The 25,267-nt window shown below is 35.4% G+C and overlaps 2 protein-coding genes across 3 annotated transcripts in view; one reads left to right on the forward strand and one right to left on the reverse strand.

Annotated features, from left to right (window-relative positions):
• Window positions 1–8,577, forward strand: part of SPDYA (speedy/RINGO cell cycle regulator family member A) — a 30,955-nt gene extending 22,378 nt beyond the window's left edge. Inside the window, exons 5-6 of the mRNA XM_010948449.3 lie at window positions 1,768–2,065; window positions 8,429–8,577. Of these exons, the coding sequence (XP_010946751.1) occupies window positions 1,768–2,065; window positions 8,429–8,517 (387 nt within the window). The 3' untranslated portion in view covers window positions 8,518–8,577. The remainder of the gene's footprint in view (window positions 1–1,767; window positions 2,066–8,428) is intronic.
• On the reverse strand, window positions 8,397–23,682 carry TRMT61B (tRNA methyltransferase 61B). 2 transcript variants are annotated; one of them, XM_074341834.1, is made up of 8 exons: window positions 23,540–23,682; window positions 22,905–23,442; window positions 18,789–18,891; window positions 15,865–16,055; window positions 10,535–10,626; window positions 9,709–9,908; window positions 8,900–8,977; window positions 8,397–8,819 (listed from the first exon to the last, which is right to left on the reverse strand). In XM_074341834.1, the coding sequence occupies exons 1-8, from the start codon at window positions 23,665–23,667 to the stop codon at window positions 8,776–8,778; spliced, it is 1,374 nt and encodes a 457-aa protein (XP_074197935.1). In that variant the 5' UTR covers window positions 23,668–23,682; the 3' UTR covers window positions 8,397–8,775. The 2 variants fall into 2 exon arrangements, with proteins under 2 accessions (XP_074197935.1, XP_010946753.2); XM_010948451.3 differs by having other exon boundaries at window positions 22,905–23,622.
• Window positions 23,683–25,267: the final 1,585 nt, after the last annotated feature.

The raw sequence follows: 25,267 nt of genomic DNA on the forward strand, positions 1-25,267 counted from the left end.
CCTACAAAAATCATGTTGTTGAAGGTTCATAATGTCAGTGGCCTCTTTATCATTAAGAAATATTTAATGCCTGCATAATATTGTGGAGAAAGCACTTGAAAGAGAGGCATATGAGAGACTATTCCTGCCCAGAGGGAGCTTTCAGTAGAACAGGTAACATGCATAAAGAGATAAATCTGAGTGCTAACATTTATATGCTGAGTCCTAGTATAGTATAAACAAGAAAATCTGAAATCTGGAGTTTTTAGGAAGGTGGGACTTAAACAAATAAAGGGAAAGGAGATTCCAAACATGGAAAATAAAGATACAGAATAGACATAGAAATGTTGAGAAAAATAGTAGATAAATATGCAAGGAATAAGAAAATTTGATATTCTACTTCCTCACCTTGGGTATCTCTGAATCTAGTTTTCATTGTCATAGAAATGTTTATATTTAGAGATAACATCTTTATTTACCTCTACCTTTTTAAAGATATGTAACTTTATTACATGTCTTTGGTTGAAAACTTTTTTGATGGATTTATGAAGTAGGTAATAACATAAATTCAATCCTAAAATACACTTTAAAAATTTTCGTAGCTGATACTCTTTATGCATTGTCTTGTGGTGCACAATAACCCCATTTTCTGGGGAACTGGTCTTAATCAGGGGGTTTTAAGATTTTCATTCTTAACAACAAAAGCCTTTTTTCCTCCCAAATAAAATTTTACACACAGTCCCCTAAATTGAAGTTCTCCACATGCTCTGTCTTTCCTTAGCCCCTCCTGGGACCCCCTAATGTTGTTTGTGAAACCAGTTTGAAAGTCACTGGTCTGGGCAATTAATAAAGCACTGTCTGTCTCTAAAATTCTGCAGCTCCCATTTATCTTGGGTCATTGATTACTGCAACTAAAATTTTTGCTTAGAAGTAACATTCTAACAGTTTATTTAGAAGTTTTAGACACCATGAGGTCAGCATGTTGGTATATTTCCCTAGTTTAAATGGCTATCATTTGTCAGGTATTTACTGGTTTTTACATGTATCTAACCTTCAAAACAATCCTATGAGGCAGATAGTATCCCCAGTTTTAGATATGGAGAAACTGAGGCTCAGAAAGGTTAAGTATCATACAACCGGCAAGTGGCAGAGCCAGGATAAGAAACTGAGTCTATCCTGACTCTAACGGCAGTATTTATTTCACATATAGTGAGGAATCTTAAGTACCTTATAAGTAATTCCTCATCTAATCTTTGCAACAACCCTCTAAAATAGACACTATTATTCTCAACATACTACAGACGAGAAAACTGACGAAGAGAGAAGTTAAGCAACTTACCTGTGTTCTTATTCACCATTTCTCTTGCCATGATTGCAAACATTTTAAGATTAGCCTAACATACATATCCGGAAACCTCAATTAAAAATATTATTTTCAATTCAATATGTTCTAAAGTTAAGAATTATGTATTGTTTTGGGCTAACTGTATTATCTTTCCCAAACTTAGAATACCCAGAATTGAAAAACCTGAAAGGACACTTCAGACTTATTTCCTATTTGAAATAATTTAAATTTGTCAATTATTATCTTAAGGATCCAAGCAACAAATCATATTATGAGTAATACTGCCTTATCTGGAAATGCTTTAAAAAAAAAAAAAAGAAACTGGTGACAGATTTTTAGATCTAGTTTTAGAGATAGATGTCTTGGAGCTGTAATTTTTTTACTTAATTTAAGTAAATTTTAAAATCTTATTAAAAATTCTAAAAGAAAGCTTTCCACTATAGGTTATGGCCATTGCTCCAACCCATTATATATGGCAACGAGAACGCTCTGTGCATCACAGTGGAGCTGTTAGAAACTACAACAGAGATGAAGTTCAACTGCCCCGGGGACCTAGTGCCACACCGGTAGATTGTTCACTCTGTGGTAAAAAAGGAAGATATGTTAGACTGGGATTGTCTTCATCATCGTCTTCATCCAGTGATACAGCAGAGGTGGTGGAGAAACATTCTCAGGAATCACACAACTCATTCTCAATGGACATAATAGTTGATCCTATTCAAGCTTATAGCTATTCTCAAGGTATGATTTAGCAATATGTGAGAATTAGATGTATGCAAGTTATTAATAAATCCAAGTTATCCTTTGACCTGTAATCATCCCTACAGGCAGGAGTACATAATAATTTATATATTACAACAATATGAGTTAAATTAGTATAGAAAGTTTTCCCCTTTTCAGTTACTACTTTTTGTCTTGGTATCTGTTTTGTGGTAGCTTACCTAAACTAAGAGATTTTTAATGTGACTTTTGTTAAATTGAAACCGAATACACCATGGATTCAAGTATTTTAAGAGCCTGAACCACTTTCTTTGAAATGTTTATTTTATTCAAAAGACGTTTTAACAAGAAAATAAATTTACTTATAATCTCACCATCCAGCTTTATCAGTGATTAACTATTGGTTTTCTTCTACAATTTTAAAAATTGGGATAAAATTGTATTAGTTTTAGGTGTGCAACATAATGATTTGATATATGTATACGTTGCAAAATGATTACCACAATAAGTTTAGTTAACATCCATCACCACATACAGTTGCAACTTTTTTCTTGTGATGAGAACTTTTAAGATACACTCTCTTAGCAACTCTCAAATATACAATATTGTTAACTATAGTAACTATGCTGTACATTGTATCCCCAGAACTTATTTATCTTATTGGAAGTTTGTACTTTCGACCACCTTCACGCATTCCACACCCTTCCTTGCTGCCTCTGGCAACCACCATTTGATGGTGTAGCTATGAGTTCGGGTCTTTTTAGATTCCACATGTAAGTGAGATCACACTGTATTTGTCTTTCTCTGTCTGACTTATTTCACTTAGCACAATGCCCTCAAGGTCTATCCATGTTGTCACAAATGACAGGATTTCCTTTTTATTTTAGTCTTGTCTTTTCTGAGCGGGTAGGGAATTAGGTTTATTTATTCTTAGAGGAGGTACTGGATATTGAACCCAGGACTTCATGCATGCTAAACATATCACTTGAGCTATACCCTACCCATTAGGATTTCCTTCTTTTTTAATATACATGTTTGTGTATGTGTGTGTATAGTCACATTTTCTTTATTTTCTTTATCCATTCATCTGTCAATGGACACTTAGGTTGTTTCCATTCTATGTCTTAACTGTTGCAAATAATGCTGTGGTGCAGATATCTTTTCAAGATAGTGATTTTGTTTCCTTCAGATAATTATCCACAAGTAGAATAACTGGATAATATGGTAGTTCTAGTTTTAATTTTTTGAGGAAGCTCCATACTGTTTTCCATAGTGTCTGCATCCAACAGTACATAAAAGTTCCCTTTTTTCCACATCCTCACCAACACTTGCTATTTCTTGTTAACAGCCATTCTAACAGGTGTAAGATGGTATCTCATTATGGTTTTTATTTGCATTTCCCTGCTTATTAGTGGTATTAAGCACCTTTTCATGTACCTGTTAGCCATTTGTATGTCTTCTTTGGAAAAATGTCTACTCATTTCCTCAGCCCATTTTTAAAAATTTTTTAATTGAAGTATATTTGATTTACAAAGTTGTGTTAGTTTTTGGTGTACAGCATAGTGACTTAGTTATATATATATATTCTTTTTCATTCTAGGTTATGATAAGCTGTTGAATATAGTTCCCTATGCTATACAGTAGGACCTTGTTGTTTATCTGTTTTGTATATAGTAGTTTTGTATCTGCTAATCCCAGACTCCTAATTTATCCCTCCCCCTCACCGCTTTGGTAACCATAAGTTTGTTTTCTATGTCTGTCTGTTTCTGTTTTGTAAGTAAGTTTGTTTGTGTCATTTTTTTTACATTCCACTTGTAAGTGATATATAATATTTGTCTTTATCTGACTTACTTTACTTAGTATGATCATCTCTGGATCCATCAATGTTGCTGCAAACTCCTCTGCCTATTTTTTACTTGGATTTTTTTCTATTGGATTGAATGAGTTCTTTATATATTTGGGTATTAACTTCTTGTCAGATATATGATTTGTAAATATTTTCTCCCATTCTGTAGGCTGCCTTTACATTTTGTTGATGGTTTTTTTTTACTTTACATCAGCTTTGTAATTTGATGTAGTCTCACTGTTTATTTTTGCTTTTGTTGCCTTTGCTTTTAGTGTGAAATCCAAAAACCAGTTGCCAAGACCAATGTCAAGGACCTTATTTACCCCTCTGCTTCTTCTAGGAGTTTTGTAGTTTCAGGTCTTACATTCAAGTCTTCAGTCCATTTTGAATTGATTTTGTGCATGGTTTAAGATAGTGGTTCCGTTTCATTCTTTTACACGTAGCTGTCCAGTTTTCCAGCCCCATTTATTGAAGAGACTATTCTTTCCTAAGTGTATCTTTTTGGCTCCTTTGTCATAAATTAACCATATATGTATGGGTTTATTTGTGGTCTCTCTGTTCTGTTCCATTGATCTATGTGCCTGTTTTTATGCCAATACCATGTTTTGATTGCTGTAGCTTTGTAATATATACACTTTCCTATTTCTATTTAAAAAATAGAACCATACTATATTTACACTTGCTTTTTTTCACTTATCATAAAGCATTTCCCTGTGTCATTATTTAGTCTTTGAAACCTGATTTTTAGTTATGACATGGTATAAGTACCATAATTTATTTGTATATTTCATTTTTTATTGGAATTTAAGTGGTTTTGAACAATGGTATCTTATATTAATTTGAAAATAATCATATGAATTGGAAATACTTTTAGTTAGTCACACCTAATTTTCATTTAAATTGTATTTATAAAGGTAGAGTGTTTCTCTGACATTTCTCAATTTGAAACAGAACCAAAATAATATTCTACCAGCAGTGATCCTTTTTACTTCTTATATACCCTTTGTCCCAGATTTTCACCCATCTGAAGATAGGACTCATAGATATCTTATGGTTCTCTCTAATTCTATAATGAGACTCACATCATTTCACAATTTCACCTGTTTATTTTTACCACATCCTTATGAGATTAGCAGTGGTTACTAAAGTTTTACTAAAAAGAAACTAGACTATTAAGACTCTTGAAGGTAAGGGGCATGCCTCAGTCACTGTTCTATCCCCTGGCCATAGTAATCACTAAACAAATTTGACTGACAGTATAGTCTCTTCCCTTATAACACCTCCAAGCATTTTTACTTGTTTATTCATATTTGAAGGTAAGTGGGGTCTACCATAGTCTAAATTATAAAGTAAGAGTTGCCTTTTAGCATCCCTCCCCTCTCTCCTAGTAGCTCCTTTTGCCTACACTCTTTAATCCTTATAATAGGTAAGATTTACTAGATGTTTAAAATGGTCCATGCAATGTGTTAAGCATTTTATATTCATAACTTCACTTAATATTCACAGCCAGCCTTAAGGTAATTACTATTGTCTCCACTTTGCAGATAAGGAAACAAAGGCTTAGTGAGGTTAAATAATTTGCCCAAGGTGATAGAGTGACATTTGAATGCAGGTCTGTCTGACTTGACTACAGATGGAATTCCTATTATGTTCTGCTGCCCCCTTTGATGAAATACTGCCTTTGGTGGTGGAAATGGGCTGCCACAGAAGTCTAGCAGACTACCAAGGACTACAGAATTGGTGAAAGCATTAAGAACAAAGTCCCTGATGAAAGGTTGTTTGTATGGAGTGAATTGGGAGAGAATTCCCACCGCAATTTGAACAGATTATTTACAGAAAACACAGAAGCACTTATATTTTATTCAAACTAGCCCCTGTAGATATCAAGAGTAGTCACATTCTATGTTTTAGGCTTTGATATTTCAACAGGAAATCAGAGTAGACAGGGAGAAAGGGGCTCTGCCAGTCAGCTTGCTTAAAAAAAAAAAAAAAAAAAGCGGGTCTTTTGGATGCTCGTGTCTCTCCTGGAGAATGGTAAATTGAGTTGCCTGCAACCACAAACCTTAGGTGATTCCGACCACCTTTTGTGGACTGGAGGAAAAAAAATTTGCTGGCAGAGGCTGCTACTGGGAATTAGAAGCTGCTGAGGCAGTAAGCGACTGACCACTATTCCTGACCACCATTCCATTCCTGAGGTTACCCTTAAATCTCCCACCCCCAATTAGCCTACTCCCTTGTTAAGCCTAGTGAGGGAAAATGAAAGTAAATGTTTACTGGTCAAGTATATATATTATCAATAATTTTTCTTTGTGTTGCTACCCTCTGTCATCCTGAAACAATAGGTTCCAGAATTAATTCTGAAGGGTAAGAGATTTGGTGAAGGCTGTACCAAGGAAGTAATCTATGAACTGGGCATTGACTGAATCCTGTTTTGCCCAGAGAAGTAAGGGAAAGGGCTTCTGAACAGTGGATAAAAGTTTGACTATATATAGCTTCTCTCTCTCTATATCCAATGAACCACCAGCCTATCTGGCTCGTCCTTCACAATATTTTTTTACACTTGCCCCTTTTCTGCACTTCATAGTTGTATGTTACTACCAATCACCTCATAGTTGTACTCTATGTATTACTATGAAATTTCTGATTTAATAGTTTTTTCCTTCCTTCAAATGCTCAGACACTACTAACAGAGTAAGTTTTTTTTTTAAATGTCTCCTTTTACATGACCATGGAAACTTTAGAAGTTCTCTATTGCCTCTGAAGTATAAAGCTCAGTCTTCCACAGTCCACAAGCTACATACTTAAACTTCCCCCTAGGACAACCAAGTCAACAGATGAAACAATACTTGATCCAGTGTAGGTTTCAAGCCATCAGTAAACTTTCATTGACCATTTACTGGGTGGAAAGGTCAGGACCTCTGTAAGTTATGGGGAAGACACTTGTGAAAGTCACAGATCTCCAGGAGTTTATATTACGGTAAATGAGAGCCAGACATGAACACAGAAAGCTAACTTTAGAAGACCCACAATGCAGTGTACAATGGAGAGATGGATAAAGGGCTTAAGCTGGACTTTATTAACTATATAAATAAATGCTTATTTGCTTATGTAGTTTGGTTTTCAACTCAATATTAGAATGGACACTGTTAGGTCTTGTTCAATTCAACATCTATTGAGCACAGTGTACTTAACAGAAACTATTTTACATGAAATAGGAGAAAGCACAACTTTTCTTTGCTCTTAAGCCAGCGCCTTCTCCAGGAAGTACAGTTAGGGCCTACACTTAAAACAATAAATGAAGGATACAGTTTCACTAGTAGTTAAATAGAAGGGCAGAAGAAAGGGAATATTCCATGATGGAATTTAAAAATGTACACCAGGGCTTCTATATATCTGGAAATGTTATGAAAACTTTAAAGCTTTTACTGTACGAGTGTTCCGATACTTAAACAGAAATGGCACCAGAAGACCACTCTGCTTATGATTCAGTCAGTTCTCCAAATGCAACCAGAGTGATTTTTTTTCCAAAACACAGGTCTAAGCATGTTATCCACTACTGTATTAAATACTTTCAATAGCACCCCATTTTTCTTAGGATAGACAAACTCCTTAGCAGGTTTACAGGATCCCGCATGGCTGGACCCCTGCCTATCTTTCCAGTCTCTTTCAGTGAACCCTAACTTCAATGGCCTTTTTTGTTCTCATTTTCCCTGCTGTAATAAACTTTCACCTACCGGTCGGGTCTCAACTCAATTGTTACTTGCACAGGTAATTACTTGACCAGAGCAAAACCCCTATTATAGTACCCTGTACTTCTCTGTAGCATTTATAACAGTCTTAGTTTTATATTTGTGTGATTATTTAATGTCTGGCCCCTACCAGAGACTACAGTCTAAAAAGGCAGAGATTTTAGATTAAAATTTTCCACATAATAAAAATTAGGTAAAATGTTATTTAAAATAAATGTGTGTATATGTGTGTATATATATATATTCTATTCTAAATAGTTTTAGCCTAAAGGATAACTACCATTTATCCTCCCAGGCACTACTACTTCAAAACCTATAAAACATCTATATTTAAACAACTCTAAGCTTTTATTTATCTGTAAAATATAGATAACCTTAAGGATAAGCTATACACATTAAATGAAAAGACATTATAAGGTTCTTAAAACAATGTAAGGCACATGGTAAGTGTTAAGTAATTGGCACCTATGAATAATAATAAGCCCTAGTCCTAATTAATTCATATTTATACAGTATATCTCTTCAAACATTTGATTTATATAACAACAGAATAATTCTGATGTTCTTTCAAACTGGTTAAAATGATTCTGAGAAGGCTAAAAAAGATTCAAGAATTGTTACATCTTTTGTTATAATTTTTAAGGTTATACCATTTTTATCAGTTTTCCCCCTATTGTTTACTATAACCCAGATTCGTTATTTTTAAGATACACACAAGCCATTAAAATACATATTTAAAATACACAGATACATAAAATTTATCTTAAAATGCATATTTTATTTTGGTAGCCAAAGACCAGCAATCAAACAAAGAAAAGAAAACTAATTTCATGAAGAAAGACAAATCTATGGAGTGGTTTACAGGAAGTGAAGAATGAGATGGCTCAACTAAACCAACCTGGAATCATTAACTACAAAATGTCAAACTAACTGCAAGACAAGTGTCAAAATGGGACATTTAAACAGTTTTGAAATGTTACATGTCTTTCTTTAGCTTTCATTACTTTTCAGAATTACACATAAAAATTATACAAATCATAGCTAAACATACCAATTTATGAAAGTAGTGATTTGCAATATAAAGTTCTATTTTGATGCTTTTCCACCTTCAAATCAGTTGTTCTCATCTGGTGTACTCAGTTAAGCTGTGGTTTGCACTTCCTCAACTTGACAAGAAAAGCTAATTGAAGGGGAGAAAATAGTAAGGTCATTGCAGTAATGAGAAGACACCATACAGTATAGCCTGAAACCATTACTTACCTGTATGACCAGTTTGCCAGTGCACAGGTCTAGAAATGTAGGGAAGTGATCCATAGGGAAAATCAGAATGTGATTCTTCTGTTACAGAACAAAATATGTATTATAAGCTACACAAAATATTTTATAGTTTGTTCACAAAAGTGTTAAAATTCAAATTACTGTCCCTTTCCTGTAAGTTTTTTCTCTCAGGCTTTTTTTTTTTAACATGTTTTGGAGCTACTCTGACAGTTACGTTACAGAAACAATTTATCAAAGATTACGTGATAAACTTATATATGATTCTATAAGCAAATGTATAAGCTCCTATCATAAATCAGCAGATGTTGAAAACTTGTTAGTGGCCTAAACAATGTGTACATACAAGGACCTAAATTTAGTTCTTTGAAAACTTCCAGCAGCATCTCAGAAGTTGCTTTTTGGAATATTAGTTACTTGCATATCAGGTCCTATTTAATTCTTTCTCTTCAGTGATAATCAGTAATCTATATTTAAAACATTTTTTAGTATATTTAAAGTATTTCATAAGCCAATCCCCTTATCATAAGTAAAATATGAATATTATAAGAAGTTCAGTTCTTCAAAGGTATCAGTTTTATATAAAAGGCAAGAAAAGTTATTATTTCTGTCAGATTTTAATTTAACAGAATAAATACATTTCAATTTCTATAAGAAAAATAATAAATGCTTGAGAAATACTTTTATAATGTATTGCTCAATATATTCAGGAATGTATTCTCCATTTATTATTGCAAACACATGTTTAAAATAAAACCGAAGCTTGCCATGGTCATCCTCTTGAAACATCTCACCTTCAATTCTAATTTTCTTTTGAGAATGTAATTGTAAATCTGTGTTGATCTTAGGTTTCACTTTTTGAGGTAAAATTCCATTTTTCTGTTTTGCAAGGCAAACCAACCAATCTCTGACAATAACTTCACTTATCTTTTCACATGAGAGGGCAAGTTCACAGATTCGAATTCCATCTAAAAGTTCAATGACCTGTGTGATGCTTTCAGAAGAGTGAAAAATGTACTTAAAATTTCTACCAGAACAATAACTTTATATACTTTTTAAAATTTACTACAGCTCTTACCCCAATTTAAATGCTATTCTTAAATCAAGGAGAGGGGGAGTAAAAATGCAAGTTAGGGCACATAAGAAGCAATTTTACAGAATACTAAGTAAAAAAATACAGAGACTATAATTTAACATCATTGTTCACATTACACTTTAAAAAGCTTTTCTTCTAAAGTTTCAAAAGAAATATGCATCTTATATTACCATTTATGTAAAGGATGATTACAGCAGTGTAACTGAATTTGGGACATATGCTATTGCATAACAGTTTTACAAGATGACATATACACTTAACTCAGTTACAAAATGAACATTTTAGTCTAGTACTTAAAACAAAATAAAAGTGTGTTGAAAATAACATTATAAGGGGGAGGGTATAGCTCAGTGGTAGAGCGAATGCCTAGCATGCATGAGGTCATGGGTTCAATCCCCAGTACGTCAGTTAAATAAAAAATAACAATAATAAACAAATAAACCTAATTACCTCCCCCCACAAAACAAAACAAAAGACATTTATATAAAAATAACATTATAACGAAGAACAGCCACATTACTCACTTTGCTAGATATACAGCACATACACCACCTTGTTTAAGATTTGGATATAAAACAGGCAAAGCAACTTGAGGATTCAACATATCCAAAGCTACCTGTGATGGGGGAAAGAGAATCAGACTGAGTTTTGTTTAAATAAAGCATAAGTTTTCTTTTCTTACCGTGGTGAAATGGCACACTTTGGGAAAGCAATTACCCAGTTAAAGTATCTCATTGTTTTGTAATATAGTACTAATGACTGTCATTTTACTCCTCTCAAAAAGGCACATTTATTATTACACAATTTTTCATAGTACTTGACTACATAAAAATCATAATGGCATGTCTTGTATTTGGCAATACTGATAATAAAGGAATCTAGCTGTATTTTATACACATACATATACTTAGACAAAGAGTTGACCCTTGAACAACAATTGAACTGTGTGGGTCCACTATACACGGATTTATTTTCAATAGTAAACACTACAGTACTCCATGATCTGTGGTTGGTTGAATCCGAAGATGAAGAACCCCAAATACATTGGAACCATGGATAGGGAGGGCCAACTATAAGTTACTCAGATTTTTGACAGCATGTAGGATCAGTGCCTCTAAACCTTGCATTGTTCAAAGGTCAAATATATATACAAAGTTTCAGTGCTTTAGTTCAGCTTTTGGCAATAGAAATTCACATTATCTCAAATATGTGTTTTTATATTCAAGAGAAAAGATTTGAATATTAATTTTAGAGATTCTGAAATGCAACTTTATTCTTCATTTAATTGCAGAATAACAGGCTGTACTCACAAAAGATGTCAAATGAATACAATGAGTAAATGAAATTTTCAAAAGAAATTCATTGAAAACAAAAATAAATATGGTCAAAAATAGAAAATAAAGTGACCTATTGATACATAACTCCAGAAACCTACTCTAAGTGGTACATCATTATATTTACTTAATTAGCAATTATTCTACTGTTTATGTATTTTAAAAAAACAGTAATAATCATTCATCATTCATTATTATTTTATTCACCAAATATTTATTGAGTACCTTCCATGTGCCAAGCACTTTGCTAAGTGGTTAAAAATATAATGGGAGATTCTATTCTATTTTTTTTCCATAGGAACTTACATTCTAATAAGGGACAGACATTAAATAGAAGCCCAATAAATATAATTGAGAGGGCGATGAGTGATGTGAAGAACTACAGGACTATAAAGGAGAATATGAAGAACAGAGTGACAGGGCACAGAAAGGAAGTAATATTTTATCCATAGGCTGCTCAGTGAAGAGACCTGAAGAAAATGATTAAGCTTACCCTGTGGAAATTTAGGGGGGATGTGTGCTTCAGACAGAGAGTGCAGTACATACAGATGCTCTGAGGCTGTCTGATACTTGAGTCTGAGAAGGCCACTGTCGCTGCAGTGGAGACAGAAGGGATAAAATGGTAAGAGGTGAGTTCTCAGATGCTGGGGATGTGGTGGGAGTGGGGGAGGGACAGATTATGTAAAATCTTACAGGCTTTAGCTTTACTCAGGAAGAGAAAAGCCACTGAAGAGTTTTAGACATGGTTTGACTTTTTAAACTTTTGTGTGTGTGGTAAACATAAAATTTGTCATATCACGTGTACAATTTAGTGGCATTAAGTACATCCTGACATTTTTAAAATGTATATATAGAAAAGGCTAAGAGAGTGCAAGGGAAGATGATGACTTGCAATAGAACATAGCATTGGATGTGATGAGAAGTGGTTTATATTTTGAAAAAATAGAGCTAATTAGAATCAGGATTGGCTGTGGGTTATGAAAGAGAGGAGTGAGAATGAATCTAATGTTTTTAGCCTAAGCCACTGAAAGAATGGAGATGTCATATACTATTGAGGAAAATGAAGACAATGGGAAGAACAAGCTTGGGGAGAAATATTCAAGAATTCAGACCTGGATCTGAGTTTTAGATGCCTATTAGATATCCAAGTTAAGATCTCAAGGACTGAATCAAAGGGCCAACATTATGGAGATAAATGGGTTTCTCTGACTGTAGTTTTATTATGTTATTGACAAAGACCAAAAGTCAAGATTACCAAGAAACCTGCCAATCCTCTTGAATGCTGTATGCTAAGCTAACATTCACTGGTCACTGAAATCAGAAAGTTTAGAATCATTATTTTCTTTATCTTGAATTCTCTTTTGAGAATATGTAGGCTTTTGATGGTTTTGTTTGGATTAAAATTATCCAAGCCTACAAATCTACCTCTTAGTATTCCTCAAATTCATCCTACTGCTAATGCCTTAGGACAGGACCTCAACATATCTTGTTGAAACATTACAACAGCTTTTTTTTAAAAAGTTTTTTTGGTAGTGGGAGGTAATTAGGTTTATTTATTTATTTATTTTAATGGAGGTACTGGGGATTGAACCCAGGACCTTGTGCATGCTAAGCATTTACTCTACCACTGAGCTATACCCTCCCTCCAATTACAATAGCTTTCGACATAGATGATGTAAACTCCATTCTTCCACCAGAATTATTCTAAATTAGGAATCTGGACATTCTACTCCTCTACTTAAAAACTCATCAGTGGTTCCCTATTATCTACAAGATAATGTCCATATGCCCGACACACAAGTGTTCTCCATTATCTAGTCCCTCATGACTGCATCTGCAGCTTCATCTCCTCATTAGACCCAATTCTACAGCCACAGTGTTTCATGCTTCTGAGTCTTTCTAATAATTATTTGTATGTCTATCTCTTCTTCTAGATTGAAAGCTCCTGTAAATGTATAATTCATTTTTGTCTTAGCATAGTTCATGGCACACAGCGGGTCTTTAATAGATGTTTGCTGAATCAAGAAAGTGGTTCAGTAATTCAGAGGAAGATGATAATCCTCAATTTAGATGATTATGGTATATTCCATGGAGGAGACTACCTTTGATCTAAGCTTTGAAGGAAGAGTGGAATTTAAACAGGCGGAGAAAAGGGAAAAACGAGAAAACTAATAATGATGAAAATCATAGCTAATATTAAATTAATGCTTACTATATATCAAGTACAATTTTATGTACTTTACAGAAAAATCTCATTTAATCCCCAACAATTCTATGAAATAGGTATTATTATTGTTACTATTAATTACTATTCCTGTTTAATACATAAGGTGACCGAGGGAAAGAAAGATTAAGTAACTTACCCAAGGTCATACTGGCTATTATGGAGCCTGAGTGAATCAGGCTGAATGGACTCTAAAACTTACTTCTCTCTATTCACCTCTACCTTTTCTCTCTTCAGAGATAATCATTGTCCTAAAGTTGGTAATGTTCCCGAATAATTTTATGCTTTTACAACATGTAAAATGTATATAGCTAAATGTATATAGCTACAAACAATATATGGTACTGTTTTTCAAATTTTACACATATGTGGCCATTCCATACATTTTCTCACATAATTCATCTTCCAGTAAGTACTATGTCTTTGAGATTTATTGATGTAGATATAATTCATTTATTCATTATTTATGTTAAATAATACTATTGTTAGTATTCCATCGTGTCCATTCCTCTTTTGACGGTTAGGCTGTTTCCAAAATTTGTTAAAATTTTTTACGAATCTTTTACTAGCCATTTTTCTTCTTCTGTTCTCTTTGTCTTTGTGGTTTAACACCTTTTTTATTCATTTACCATCATTCTGGATGGCAGGTGTGTAGGCAGGTTACATAAATGGCTAGAGAAGGAAGGTTGAGATCAGATTCTGAAGGACACCGTAAGTCTTTGAATGAAAAGCTCCTAACTGGTTTCTCAGCAGGAGAGTGACAGTACAAGAATGTGATTAATCTAGAGATGAAGAGAATGGATTGGAAGTGTGAAGGCCCAAGGGGTGAGATGGCAGCTAGGAGAGGAAGTAAGTAGTCTAGGAAGCAATAATCGACTAGGATAACAATAACCAGAAAACAAGTGGTGGGAATATGAATAGAAATTTATGTCTATTATACACCTCTTGATTTTTGGTCAAGTCCTACCTTTAAGCAGCACTTTTACCAATTAACACTTTTTAGAGACTTTCTTAAAGAAAGGAAAATTCTTTATAATCTAGCTTTAACTTAGTAAGTCTCTGTTATGAATAGTTTAACATCATATATAATTCTTTGCCCCAGTAGTACATGACTCTTCCCTAGCAGCTGACAGTTTTCTGCCTTCTATATTCTCTCATACTGAGTATTCATCTGGCACTATTACTCAAGATTCAACTGAATAGACTTAATAAGGAGTATTCTTTCCCTTAGATCAGGGATGGATGATTCAGCAGATTTCTACACGGTTGTAATGATACTGTTAAAATCTTTTGTTGTGTTTCATGCTCATCAAGCAAAATTCTGATGACCAATTAACCTCCCAGGTATCTGTGACATTCCTCTGGATGGCCTACATAGAGCAAGTCCTCCTTCTGCCCTTACTGAGCTATAATACACGAGCCAAACGAGGATGAGGAAAAAAAAAAAAAAACCTGTAGTCCTTGTGTCCAGGAATCTGTGCCACTATAATTATTGGCTTTTTTATAGTAGAGAGAGGAACCATAAAATTCACCTCTTCGAACTTTACTTCATTTCTCACTTAGTGTCCATTATAGAGGCCCTAAAATAATCTAACCTTCCCATAGCCAATTGAAACAAGTGAAGAAGATTCCTTACCCAGACCTCAGTCCATAGTGTCAAACTATGAACTGATAATGGCATCATCAAGGATAAGGCAACTTATACTGGAATTCTGGAACTTTGTGTTCAACTAATACCTCTGTGTCCCACATCCCCACCATCACTGGTCACAGCTTAAAATGGCATCCTTTCGTCATCTATCCTCACAAATCCCTCTACTCAACTTTCTGGAGCTTTGTTCATAATAAATATGCCTCTATCCTCAACACGTTTAATGAACACTCCCCTACATCCTCATCATGATTTGTATCTAAAGATGCCTCTTGCCTGTTCACTCAAAAATGGAGCCTATTTAGTCCCCCAAATCTCACATTAGGTCAGGTGCTAGGCTCAATATGTTCCCAATGCTGCTTCTAAATTATTTTCTTTATCCTAGAAATGCTAAAGTTCATGATGCTCTACTCCTCCAATACTTCATCATTATCCCACTTTTATTAACAACTTTGGCACCTAATTCAGTCTGTCCTTCTGCTTTAAATCTCATCTAATATTAAAGGAAAATATTCCCCCACTCTTAGAATCAGAAATGGAGCAAATAATGAAGGAAGACTTTATTGTATACAAAAGAAGTGTGGTCCTTATTTTCTTTGTATTCAGTTTTAGGTAATATCATAGGACCCACTTTAAAAAACTTACCGCATCAAATGTTAAAGATTTTATATCTTCAGTTGCTCCTGAAATATCCTTATGAATAAAATCCACATTGTCTGGCCACTCTTCTACATGACTCATTTTCCATGAATCACGCCAGTGTCTGTAATTCTTCTTAGCCAGTTCATGGTGGTCTTTTCGTATTTCAAAACTTATGACTCGTCCTTGTGATCCAACTTAATTTTTTTAAAAAAATGATATTACATATTAATCAGTTCATTAAGAATGTCTGAAATTTATTTTGCAAAGATATTAAATTACATGGATATGAAAAAATAATTCAAATAGTTCAAGGTTACAAAGTGTCTACCAAATCCCCAATCTCCCTCTTCAGAGGCGACCATATTACCAAAGTTATTTACCCTTCCCAAGACAGTTGGTGCTTATACAAGTGTGCAACTATCTCTTTCTCTTTGCTTTTAACACAAGTTGTGACCTATTATATATACTGTCTTGTACCTTCCTTCTTACTTACCAATACCATTTCAGTGACTAACAATCTATTGCATTTTCTTAAATAGATATTATTTTCCATTGTATGGTTATGCCATAGTTTATTTAACCCATCACCTACTGATGAACATTTAGCTTGATTCTAGCCTTATGCTATTACAAACAATATTGGAATGAAAATTATTTTGCCTAAGTCTTTGTACACATGAGCCAGTATATCTATAGGATAAAGCCCTAAAAATGGAATTGCTGGCTCAAGGGGTATGTGAATTTATTTTGAAAATCATTACCAAATTGTCCTCCAAAAAAAACCCGATTTACACTCAATCAATATTAGAGTGCCTATAACTCCATACTCTCTCCAACAAAGAGTTATCAAATCTTTTATCTGTGTCAATCTACAAATTGCATATAGTTTATGTCTGTAGTCTGAATTTTCATTTCTTTTGTTATGGGTGAAGTTAGGCCTTTCAAATACTTAAAAGATATTTGTGTTTTTGTGCATGTCTGAAAAACTTGCAAACTATTTAACATAGTATACTGGAGTTTCACAGAAGACTACTACATTTTAACTTAAAGCAATTAATTTTCCACCCATCTCTGTCTGAGGTGATTTGATACCATTTGGAGGCTGTCCCAGATCAGTCTATAGTGAAAATGAAAAGTTTAAACTCTAGCATGTCTTTGTTTTGTTTTGTTTCCAGCATGTCTTTTTGAAATGTAACTCCAGCTGTAAGTCATCATGCTCTCAGGGATAAAAATTAATGTTAATAGTAGCATAAGCTAAACAACTAGAAAATTATGGAGAAAAAAACCCACCCCAAAGGTAAGCAGCAGTAATTTCTTGATCACTCACAGTTTGGGATTATTCATGCCATGCATGCCTTTAATACTATAGATGTTAGAAATACAGACACCCTGCTGTCTCCTAAAGTTTTATAAATTCACTTTGTCAAATGCGTTTAGGAATCTGTCACAGATTATACAGAGTCCAATAAAAGATGTGAGGAGCCCAAAATGAATTTTCTGACCCAGTATAAGCTGGATTATGTTTATATGTGATGGCATTAGGTCAAAGAACAAAAGGTTTAATTCAGTAGATTTCTATTTATAATCTTGGGGGTATAGCTCAGGGGTAGAGCAATTATTTGCCTACAGATTTCTATCTGTAATCTTTACAAAATCTACCCATATATACCTACAACTGCTAAAAAAGAATGCACTAATAAAGAACAATGTGAATGATTAAAAAAAATTTACCCAGAGAGAGTGCTGTCTACTATTAGATGAGAAAGGGAACACTGCACAGGCAGCCAGACAAGCCAAAGCAACCCTGACAATCAGAGGAATTATGTGATCAAAGGGAACAATAATAAACTAGGACAAGAATAACCAGAAATCAAGTGGTAGGAACATGAACGGATATTTATGTTTACTACATACCTCTTGATTTTTGATCAGGTGCTACCATCAAGGAGTACTTTTACTAACTGACAATTTTTAGAGACTTCCTTAAAGAAAGGAAAATTCTTCATGACCATCTTAATACTTATATATTACAGTTAATTTATTCATGAACAACAACTATAATTCGTTGCCCCGATAGTATATGACTCTCCCTAGCAGCTGACAGCCCTCCTCCTTCTATATTCTCTCATACTGAGTATTCATTTGGCACTATTATTAACAAAAACATGTACACATGTACACCAAAAGACAAGTACAAGAATATTTAGAGAAGCATTATTCACAATATTCAACTCAAATGCCCATCAACAGTAGAATGGATAAATTGTCATTTATTTACAAAATGGCAACTAAAATGAAAGAACTATTGCTACATGTGGTGGCTGAAACTTACAAACAGAATGTTGAATGAAAGTAGAATAGATTAGATTAGAATCTATTCAAAAGATTAGAATACTGTATGATTCTTTTTATATAAGGTTCAAAACAGGCAAAATAATCAATGGTGATAAAAGTCAGAACAATGGTTACCTTTTTACCTTTGGGGAGGATAAGGACTGAGAGGGGATTTGAGGACACTTCTGTGGTATAAAAACTTTCCCTGTCTTGATCTGGGTAATAACTACGTGAGTGTAGTCACTATATAGAAACTTACTGAGGTATACACTTATGATCTGTGCACTTTTCTATAGCCATGTTATGCTCCAATAAAAATTTTAGTTTAAAAAAAAAAGTAGAAGCATTAAAAACCGTGGACGGAGCAACAGAAAGCAAACAAAACATAGAGAGGATTAGACAGAGAATGACTTGAATAAACGTACAAAATGAAAAGAAAAATAGTTGTTCACACTTGATTTTGAGGAGAATGCTCTCTATCACAAAGTTATGTGAATATTTTCTGAAACATCTGTATCTATTTAACTTTGTTATGAACACATAGAATGTTTTCTTTGTCATCTAAATTCAGTTCATTTATCACAATCTCTTACCTGCTTTGGATAAAAATAAGCTCATTCCACCAGAGCCTGAACCAGCTTCCAAAACAGTATCACCAGGGTAGATGTTCATCATCAACAGTATCATATTCACATCCTGTGATTGAAACACAGCATGGGTGACTCTGTGACCAATAAATACGTACGTACTAAGCACCTACTCTTACAAACACTATATTGGGCTTGGAGAAAAGGAATGTTAAAAAAAAAAGGATTAAACTCTGGCCCTGCCTACCAAGAGTTTATATTTTACTTGATGAAATGAGAGATTCAAGAATCAATTAGCATTATTGTATCACTCATGTGAGGAATCTGAAAAGGAAAAAGAAGACATTAATGAACTTATCCACAAAACAAAAACAAACTCACAGACATAGTAAACAAACTTATGGTTACCAGGGGGAAAGGGGGGAAACTATATTCCATACCTGTAGTAACCTATAATGAAAAAGAATATGAAAATGAATATATGTATGTATATGTATACTGAAACATTATGTTGTACACCAGAAATTAGCACATTGCAAACTGACTATACTTCAATTAAAAAACAAAGAATCAATTAGCAAATATAGCAGCACTTCAGTATACTATTGAAATGAAAGACGATAAGTAACAATACGAGCTCAGAGAAAGGAGAAATCAGCAGACTGCCCTATCTTAAAGACACAGAATGAAGAATTTAAGGAAACAGTCACAAGGGAGAAACAGCTTTAAACAAAAGGGAGGCGGAATAAACACAGTTTGCCCATCTCAGGAGGAGCAATAAGGAGACTTGAATCCAGGCTAAAGTATTTGAACTTGACCTGGTAAGTAACTGGGGCATGTCACTGAGGTAATATAAATGGCATTTTATAAAGATTAATCTGTCAGGGGAATATAGGATGCACTAGAAGAGAGAAAACTGAGAGGCAGAAAGACCAGTTAGGAAGTTATTACATAATCTCTGCATGAACTGATGAACTTCTCATTTAGAATTAGGATACCAGGAATAGACAGGCAGACCCATTTGCCAAACTTTATAACTAAAGAATTGTTTTGTTAACCAGAATATCATGGATGATAGTAATAACAGCTGTTTATTGAAACTTCACCATGTGCCAGGCTTTTTAACTAAGCAAACTGCTTTGAAACATTGCTTAATCAGAATAATAATATGAGGAAAGCATCATCATCCCCACTGTAAGGATAAGAAATCAATAAGCTTAAGTAATTTGCCCAGAGTCACACAGCCAGGAATTAAGTGGGCAAGTCAGGAATAGAACCGATGTTGAACTCTCAAACACCACTTTCATTACACCAAATTGAACTCTCATTACACCAAATGTTATACAGAGAGGAAAACTTAAACGTTACCTTTTATTTCAACATTCCCCCAATAGCAAACCTTTTGAAGTTGCTAATAAGCAGCATATCTGTTAAGTTTTTCCTATCTTTTCCTTCTCTGATAAAAGATGCTATGAAAATTCTAAAAGAAATAGGAAGGGTTCTAGGATCCTCTGTCAAGTCACAACAAAACTGTGTATGAAATATAGGTTTGGTTGCATAAGAAACTATTCAACATGTACAGTTGTCCAATTAAAAGTCAAAATGTATTTTCTGAAATGGACTAAGGTTTGAATGAAATGATACACAGACACATAATTTTTAAGATGTATTAGTCAAAAAGTTTCATTCACAAATGCTATCTTTCAGACATATCCTTTCCCATGTGCCAGGCACATGGGAGAAGAGGTGGGAGGGGACACAGACAGCTTCACACAGGAATGGGAGGCAGCTTGGGCAGTCATTTCAATGAAATGCTTTGGAGAAGGGAGTTCTATTTCCCTCGCTCTTTCATATAAGACACAGAAACCTAGAATTATACAATTTTAAAAAACTTTTAACTTTTGCTTCTTGCCATTCAGGTTACCTGGTCTCAGTGGGATGAGGCTGGATCTGACTATATACATCCAAGCAATTCCAGTCCAAAATCTGCGTGGGATTAGCATTTATTCATTTCCCTCCCTCTTTCTAAAAGGGATTTGAAGCTATTGGAAGACTCCTCCAAATTTATGAAATATCACACTTCTATTGAGTTTTCTACACATTCTAAAAGACTTCAGGCTTTCAATCTTTTCAGACTTTTTTTTTCCTTGACAGGAATTTCTATCCCTTCCTAATTAATTCAGTAATATAAACCTAATCCTCAGCCTAAGGTTTTAATTGGGCTGCACTTTAGTCTTAAGTGGCAACAATTTCTGCTCCCCAATTGTCCTTATAGAAGTGTTCCAAACATGCAAATTGGCTGAAAAGATTAGTTTAAAAATCTGGGGAGTGTTGCCATTTACACTTCACCTCCGAACCTAAAAATGCTTGATACTGACCCTTGTGGAATGTTGACATTTCACACGTCATTGTTATGAAATTCATTTAAAATTGACCCACTTTTAATATTAAGATAAACTATGTGATTCTATGGGGGAGACCAGCTTTCAAAAGTCATTGGAGATACTCTCTTAAAAAGCATTTCAAAATTGTAAAGGTTGAGGTCAAATTTCCTGCCACCATCACTTGTGAGATAAACAGAGAAGTCAATATCTAGCAAGTCCAGTATTTAAATTCCTTAGAATGGAACACTGTGACTTTCATCGGTGACAAGTGGAAATGCAGAAAGTGCACTAAAGATTTATCTTTAACTTTATAAAATACAACTATTTTCTCACAGTTTTGTCTAGTGAGGAGAAAAAAGATGTGGGGAAGCAAGATGAAATGATAAAATCCTTTTTTTATGACTAAGTTGGAACAGTCAAAAGAGGAAAGAGAATCGATACAGTAAAACAAAGACAAAGTTTCCATCAGGAGCTTTTGATATCTCTCTGGCCTAAAGCCTCCAGGAAGATTTTCTTAGTCCCAAGGTAGACCTTTTAAAATATAGGCTGGATTCCTACTTAACACCTTCCAATGGTCACCCAATGCACATGGAATAAAATACTTATTTCTCCAACCACATCACATCTCATATCATTCTCTGCCTCACCTAACCCACTCAGGCCACAGCAGGAACTCTGCAATACCCTTCCCTTTGCAAGCACACTCTGCTCCTAGATCTTCATACAGCTGGCTCTTCCTTAATTAGTTTATCAAATATACCTCGTTGGCGACCTCTACCCACCTGACAAAGTATTCTCCTCCCCCAGGTTATCCAACAAAATGTCAATGTTAATCTATTTGTCTTCATGGCACTTAGCACTACCTAAAATTATCTAATTCTTTCACTTACTTATTTGTTCACTGTCACTCCCTCTAGGATGTAAGGTCTATGTTGAGAGCAAGGACTGTGGTTCACCAGTATGACTCCCTAAAATAGTGCCCTGAATATAGAAGGTAGGTGATTATTTACTGAAGAAATAATGAATAATAATTCCTCATTTAGGACTAGAAGGATGAGTTGTTACTATTACAAAGGAACATTCTACTCAAGGACTGTGACTATGATTAAGGATTAAAATAAACCACTAGTAATGGATAGTCTGTATAAGACTGTAACAAGGAACTCTATAAAGGATATTCCTTTTACATTAAGTGTTTAATTTCAGCTGTTTTAATTCAAAACTTTTTTTCTAAAGGGAAAAGCATGGTAATATATCTACTGTTGATAAAATATACTCATAACATACCTTATTAAATATGATGATTAAAATATCACCACAGTGGTACTAAAAAATTGTCATATTGTAACTGAATATATTTCAATTTAAAAAAATTGCCCTAAGATTTCAACATTCCCTTGAATGCTGAAGAACTTACAAACTTAAGAATTATGGGGATCAAATATATGCACTTATTTTATGCCTGGTGAGTCGTCATCACTCTATATAGTAGGTCGATAGTCTTTTCACTTTACAGATCAGAGAATCTAGGCTCCCATACTAAAATTAAAATCTAGCTTTTTTGTCCTAAAATGAGCACTCATAAGATATGTTCAAGTCATAGCCATTGGTTTAAAAAAAAAAAAAAAAGCTTGAAAAGTCCTGAGATGTGCTTTAAATACATTATATCAGGTCTGTAGTACTGCATCAGTTTTGCTCTCTCTGGAACCAATATGCAACTAAACTCCCATCGCATTACCTTTGGATAAGTTATAGCAGGCCCCCTTTGCATCAGTAATACATAGTCCTCCAATGCCGGCCTCTTCAGCATGAAGTGCTTACCAGAGGAACTTCTCAGTATCTGGCCGGGGAACTTCCCCACGATCTCGCTGAACGGGACTGTCCCCCAGCTACTATTTAAGTGTCCGGCGTTGCTCAACCTAAATAATTTTTTAAATTGTGTTTCTCTCTTTCCAGTCTCAGCTAAAATCAGCTCCCCAACCCGAAAAGGCACCTCTCTGAAAGCTGACAAGGAAGAGACGTGAAGTTCTTTGTCCTTGGTCTCAGACTGGGCCAAGGCCGGCAGTGAGGGAACTGAGTGGCCCTGGTCTCTACTAGAGTCCTCCTGTTCTTGAGGAGGTAACTCCTCTCGCGGCGTCTGCACCGTGAGGCTTTTCAGTGACGAAAGACATCTGGTCCCAAGTCCCCGGGCGCGCGGAGGAAGCGATGGAGGCGACTCTGCGCCTGGGACTTTCCTCTGTGCCGCCTGGCGCTCTCCCTCGTCATCTCGTGCGTCTCTAGGCAAGGATTCACAACATAGTAACCGGACTCTCTCGAAGGGCTCTTGCCCAAGGCCGCACAGGAATGGACAGGTCCTGAGCCCTGGCCACCTACCGAAACACCGCAGCCGTAGCAGGACCGGACCCTGGCGCCCGGCTGACAGCATGACCACCCGCGCAGGCGCAGTCGCAGACGAGTGACGTAGAGCCGAGCGACGCCCCGCCTCTCGCTGCCAGTAGCATTGACGCAGCCGCCTAGGGGCTGGAGAGCTGTTTCGCGGGAAGAACTCCGCTACTGCGCCTGCGTCGAGAGAGGGCGCAGAGGCCGAGCTGTCTGCGCAGGTTCCGCGAGGTCCGCTGCGAGTAACTGTCCCAGGAGCGAGTCCCTCTCCCGCGCGGGGGCCCAATTTCCTCTTTGGAATGTGTGCAGAGTAAACAATTGACTGCTGACTAATCTCCACCAGCCTCACCCGGGGACAGGAGGATTAAGAGACAGAGCCTGTCAAAGCGTTGTCTTAACTGAAGTGCTGGACCGGACTATTAGCTCGTTAGTAGTCGGGAACACGAACGTCACCCGGTCACCTGCAAAATGTATAAGTAAAACTGGCCCGGAGATGCGTTTGACAGACTTCTTTGACAGTGCCACCCACTGACCCGCACACCTTTTCCAGCTGACTGCGGCGTTCGTTCCCCGGTCCTAGCAAGTCCCTTTTGACTGGGCTCTGACCACCTCCCCAGACTCAAAGATTCTGCAACCGGAGATTAAAGTGACTTTATTCATTGTGTGCTCATTTAACGGAGTTGTGTTTAATAACTGAAATATAATACCTAGTTAACTAAGTGTTTTAGCCTCTCCAAAACTGAGTACAAGTATTTTAAAATGGGAAAAGGCTAAAACAGCGGTGGCGGGGAGAGGGGTGTTACAGGCTGCATTTAATCACCTCACCCCTCCACCAAATTCATGGTTTGAAATCCTAACCTTCAGTACGTCAGAATGTGGCTGTATTTGTAGATAGAGGTAATTAAGTTATAATGAGGTAATTAGAATGGGCCCTAATCCAATATGACTGCTGTCCTTTTAAGAAGAGGAGATTAGGACACAGAGGGAAGACCATGTGAAGACACAGGCTGAAGATGGCCATCTACAAGTCAAGGGGAAAAGCCTCAGAAGAAACCAAACCTGCTGACACCTTGATTTTGGACTCCTAACTGCCAGAACTGTGAGAAAATTAATTGTTGTTTAAACATCCCCCCAACCCCGCACCAAAAGAGCATTGACTGTATTTTCTAGTTCTCTCTTACTGGGTCTCTAAAAATGGTTTATTCCCAGGTTTTGCCACCCCTCCAAATTTTTAAATAAAAACAAATTTATTTAATCTGAAAAGTAAAACAAAATTTAAAATGGGGAAAAATTTATCTATAGAGTCCAAAGTCTCATTGAACATAAAATATCACTAACCTGTTTGCTTAATAAAAATTCATATGGCAAAACTTAATTGAGGGTCTGGAAATACCAGACACGTTAGATATTTATTTGGTTTGTTTTTCACAACAATCCTGTGTTAGAAATAAGTATTCCAGCTCTATGCGTAAGAAAACTGACCTAGGGAGATTAAATGATTTGGGCAACATCTCATAGCTGACAAGTGGTGCGACAGGGTTTCCCTTCTAGGTCAATCTGGTTCAGCAGTCCATGCTGTTTGTCCTATAACACTCCTCAAAGACCTGTCAACAGTACAACTGAATTCAGAGTTAACATCGCAGTGTTCAAAGAGCTGTGAATTCAGTTTAAATTTGGTAAGTCTTGTTATTACTTCAGCATACATAAATTAATACTTTCTAA

The sequence above is a fragment of the Camelus bactrianus genome, chromosome 15, assembly GCF_048773025.1.
Source record: "Camelus bactrianus isolate YW-2024 breed Bactrian camel chromosome 15, ASM4877302v1, whole genome shotgun sequence".
NCBI classification, from domain to species: domain Eukaryota; kingdom Metazoa; phylum Chordata; class Mammalia; order Artiodactyla; family Camelidae; genus Camelus; species Camelus bactrianus.

What these genes read in the sequence shown, in the direction of transcription:
- TRMT61B (XM_010948451.3), bottom strand. Translation starts at nt 23,591, where the DNA reads ATGCTGTCAGCCGGGCGCCAGGGTCCGGTCCTGCTACGGCTGCGGTGT. An exon ending in TGTGCTGTATATCTAGCAAA is followed by an intron (nt 9,909 to 10,534) that starts GTGAGTAATGTG and finishes CTCTTCTGAAAG; the next exon opens with CATCACACAGGTCATTGAAC. An exon ending in AAAGAAAATTAGAATTGAAG is followed by an intron (nt 8,978 to 9,708) that starts GTGAGATGTTTC and finishes GTTCTGTAACAG; the next exon opens with AAGAATCACATTCTGATTTT.